At 39.9% G+C, this 3,554-nt stretch overlaps 1 protein-coding gene across 2 annotated transcripts in view; it reads left to right on the top strand.

Annotated features, from left to right (window-relative positions):
- The window catches only part of gabra2a (gamma-aminobutyric acid type A receptor subunit alpha2a), a 76,135-nt gene extending 73,623 nt beyond the window's left edge, over positions 1–2,512 (top strand). For both annotated transcript variants that reach the window (XM_050062349.1, XM_050062350.1), the window contains one exon: positions 2,021–2,512. In XM_050062349.1, coding sequence (XP_049918306.1) covers positions 2,021–2,323 — 303 coding nt within the window. In that variant the 3' untranslated portion in view covers positions 2,324–2,512. The remainder of the gene's footprint in view (positions 1–2,020) is intronic.
- Positions 2,513–3,554: the final 1,042 nt, after the last annotated feature.

Raw genomic sequence — 3,554 nt, 5'->3', positions numbered from 1 at the left:
TCTCTTCTGCCATGGCGAACTGAGTAAACTCTCATTACGCCTTCGCGCGGCGCATTTAAGGGCGAGGAGAGGGGCTCATTTGATTAGTGTGACGTGTGTAAAACCCTCCACGCCTTCTCTCCTCCCTCTTTCCGACTTGCGCAGGTAGGAGGGACGGAGGTGGGAAAGAGGAGTAGCTGCGCCAGCGCGCACAGTGTGCCAAACTTACAAAATCCGCCTGGCCACACCCAGTTGGTGAAGCGCAGATGCACTGCGCCTCCGCCTCGCCCGGTCTGCGAAACTAGAGTCCAATATCTCATACCTAAGAGATTACATCCTGTACTTAGGAGATGATATCTCCTATGTAGAAAATGATATTTGAAACGTAGGAGATAACATCCAGTACTTAATTGATAATATCTCCTACGTAGAAAATAATATCTTAAAAACAGGAGATACCATCCTGTAAGTAGGAGATAATATCTCCTATGTAGGAAATAATACCTCAAAAGTAGGAGATAACATCCGGTGCTCAGGAGATAATGTCTCCCACACAGGAGATAACATCCAGTACTTAGGGGATAATATCTCTTACGTCGAAAATAATATCTCAAACACAGGAGATAGCGTCCCGTTCTTAGGAGATTATATTTCCTATGTAGGAAATAATATCTCAAACATAGGAGATAAAATCCCATACTTAGGAGATAATGCCTCCTCCTTACCAGATAACATCCCGTAGATATTTTCTCCTATGTAGGAAATAATATCTCAAACGTAGGAGATAACGCCCTGTAAGCAGGAGATAATATATCCTATGTCAAAGTTCTTGTTTTTTTTTCATCTTGCCTTTCAGGGCTACTGTAGGGTATATTATATTTTAGACAAGAATAAAATGCAGATGAGGAGTTGTTTTTGTTAAGAGCTAAAGACCAGCTAAATTAAGGGAGCATCTTCAAAGTAGAGAAATCTAAGTTTTCTGGTAACATGTTTAGTTATTGTACTGTGCTAACTGGATAATGTTATAGGCCACTGAATGCAAAAGTAATTTATGGAATATATGAAATGCTTGAAAGAGTATGTGATATGAATAATGAGATATATGTTTTGGGTGACTTTGATAAAATATACTTAATGGCACTTATTCTGACATGAAAGCAGTAAAGTGTGGTATGCCTCAAGTGCCTTGAGTTGTTTATGACCCCTTTGAATTTTTATTAATAATTGTCCGTTTATTGTGAATAATGCCAGCATTTTAATTTATGCAGATGACTGCACAATATACACACCAAAGCCCACACCTAGAGACCTGGAAAAGGCCACAAATTAGGAATTGAAATGAGTAAAAGAATGGGTATCAGTAAAAAAAAGGTTTTTGATTGAAATCCTTGATGTGGGGAAGTTTAAATGTGTGGTGTTAAAGGTCATGCCCCTTTGCACTTAACTACAGGCCAAGCTGCTGTTTGACAAGTGACCAAAACGAGCCTGTTAGGTATTTATATAACGGTGGCCAAGGCTACCACCATGTGTGCACTGGATAAATATTCACAGGGATGCATGATTTGCACAATCTTGAGCAATTTGGGGTTTAGTATCTTGCCCCCAGGACACTTAGACATGTAGAATGCTGCAGCCAGGGATCAAATTACCAAACTTCCAAATTGTTGACGAGCTACAACCTCTTATAGGTGGTACAAAACAAAGGATCTCACCTGGCACTTCTCTGCCTATTTAGAATGTCCATTTGGGACAACATGTGTCTCGTGCACACATAGTTCCTCTCTACCTACCCACAAGTCTGTAAACTACTTCCGCCAGCTTATCCGTCAGTTCTCTCTTGGACCCACCTTCATTGCGGTATTTGAGTGTGTTACTTGCTCCTAGTTGGTGTTCTTGCTTGTCATTATTGCAAACATATGGCACACATCAAAACACAGTGAATTTGTGTCAAAATGTGTCTGCACCACATTATTAATCGAACATGAAATTATTGTAATGCTTATTTCAAAAGGTCCCTAACCCTGAGGTGTTTTCCCTGCAGAAAAAGGAAGCGTCAATAATGAAGAAGAATAATGCCTATGCTGTAGCTGTGGCTAACTACGCTCCCAACATCACCAAAGACTCCACGCTGCCCACCATCTCCAAGTGTGCCCTGAGCGATCCAAACAAGACCACATCGGAGACGAAGCCCGAACAGAACAAGAAAACCTTTAACAGCGTCAGCAAAATCGACCGTATTTCCCGCATCATGTTCCCCGTGTTGTTTGGGAGCTTTAACCTGGTCTACTGGGCCACCTACCTGAACAGAGAGCCAGTCATTAAAGACCTGAACCCTTCCAAATGAACTGTAGTGACGAGCAGACAAGCACACAGCCCATTCAGGACTAAAAAACATCTGTTGGTATTCATTTTTATCAGCCAAAAACTGTTTACATGCACAGAGAATTCCCTTCCCTCTTTCCTTACTGAGTACAGTTTTCGACTGATGCAGGTAAACATTATAACTGAGTTAGAATAAACCTGAGAGCTCATATTACAGGAGTAAGCCAGACATCTTTACCAAGTTACAGTCAGATAGGATACTTTTAGTTTAAGCTGCACAAACAGAGAGAAGCAAACCTTAGATCTTAAAAAACATTGAATTGCATTCCAAAAAGGATATTTTCTGTAATTATGGCTTCCAAATGTAATAATTATGATAGAAAAGGCTAATATTTGAAAACAATACAGCAAAAACTAGAAAATTATCACTGTTTAAAGCTGCACTAAAAAGTGTTTTTATATTAACAATGGATCAACTGACTGGTGTGTTACAAACATCAGACAGACACAGTTAGAGACTAGCTGGTGAACATAGCCTCCTAAGATACGAACTTTTGTTTGGTATGTATTTTTAATTTCTCCTATCTATTTGGGATCAGTGGGACCTGATAAGTAAAATGTCCTCAATGGCCTCAAACTGAACAACAATAAAGTCCCAATGTCTTCAAGCAAGTATTTCATAATTAACAGTGTGTTAGCTTGTTACTGTTGCTCAAATTTGTAGCTGTATCAAACTACAGACATCATAAATGATAACTAAACAAGTTTTAACCATAAAATGTGATCAGGTTTTGGACCTTGTCTACTTTTGTGTCTGGGTCGGCTGCAGACTGACTTGGCAGAGATGGCTGCCATATTGTTTTTACATGGATTAGTGTATTGTGCTCTTACTACCACTAGATGGCACAAAAATGTGCATGAACGAGGACAACAGGTCTAGGTTAAGCAGAATGAAGTATAAGGTCAAGTGAGAAGGACACAGGGTCTCAGGAGGATAGTCGAGCATTTAGCAGCTCAAGAGACAGATTTTTCCATTAGTTGGTGGAGACCAAACCAGAGCTAAAAGGTCAGTAAATATTGGACCTGCTATTTGTGTAAATATGCAGTTGTTTCACAATATATTAAGTTTGTGTTTTCAGCTTATTTTTCTGCCCTCAAGTGGGGCAACTGAGTTTGCAGGAAGCTGTCTGCTTCTGTCTCCCTAGAAGGTGGTCACATTAAAATATTTACCACATCAGACTATTAGCAAAATG

This window comes from Epinephelus moara, chromosome 14 (assembly GCF_006386435.1).
Source record: "Epinephelus moara isolate mb chromosome 14, YSFRI_EMoa_1.0, whole genome shotgun sequence".
Taxonomy (NCBI): Eukaryota; Metazoa; Chordata; class Actinopteri; order Perciformes; family Serranidae; genus Epinephelus; species Epinephelus moara.
The sequence above is the reverse complement of the archived record's forward strand: the minus strand, read 5'-3'. Positions and strand labels throughout refer to the sequence as shown.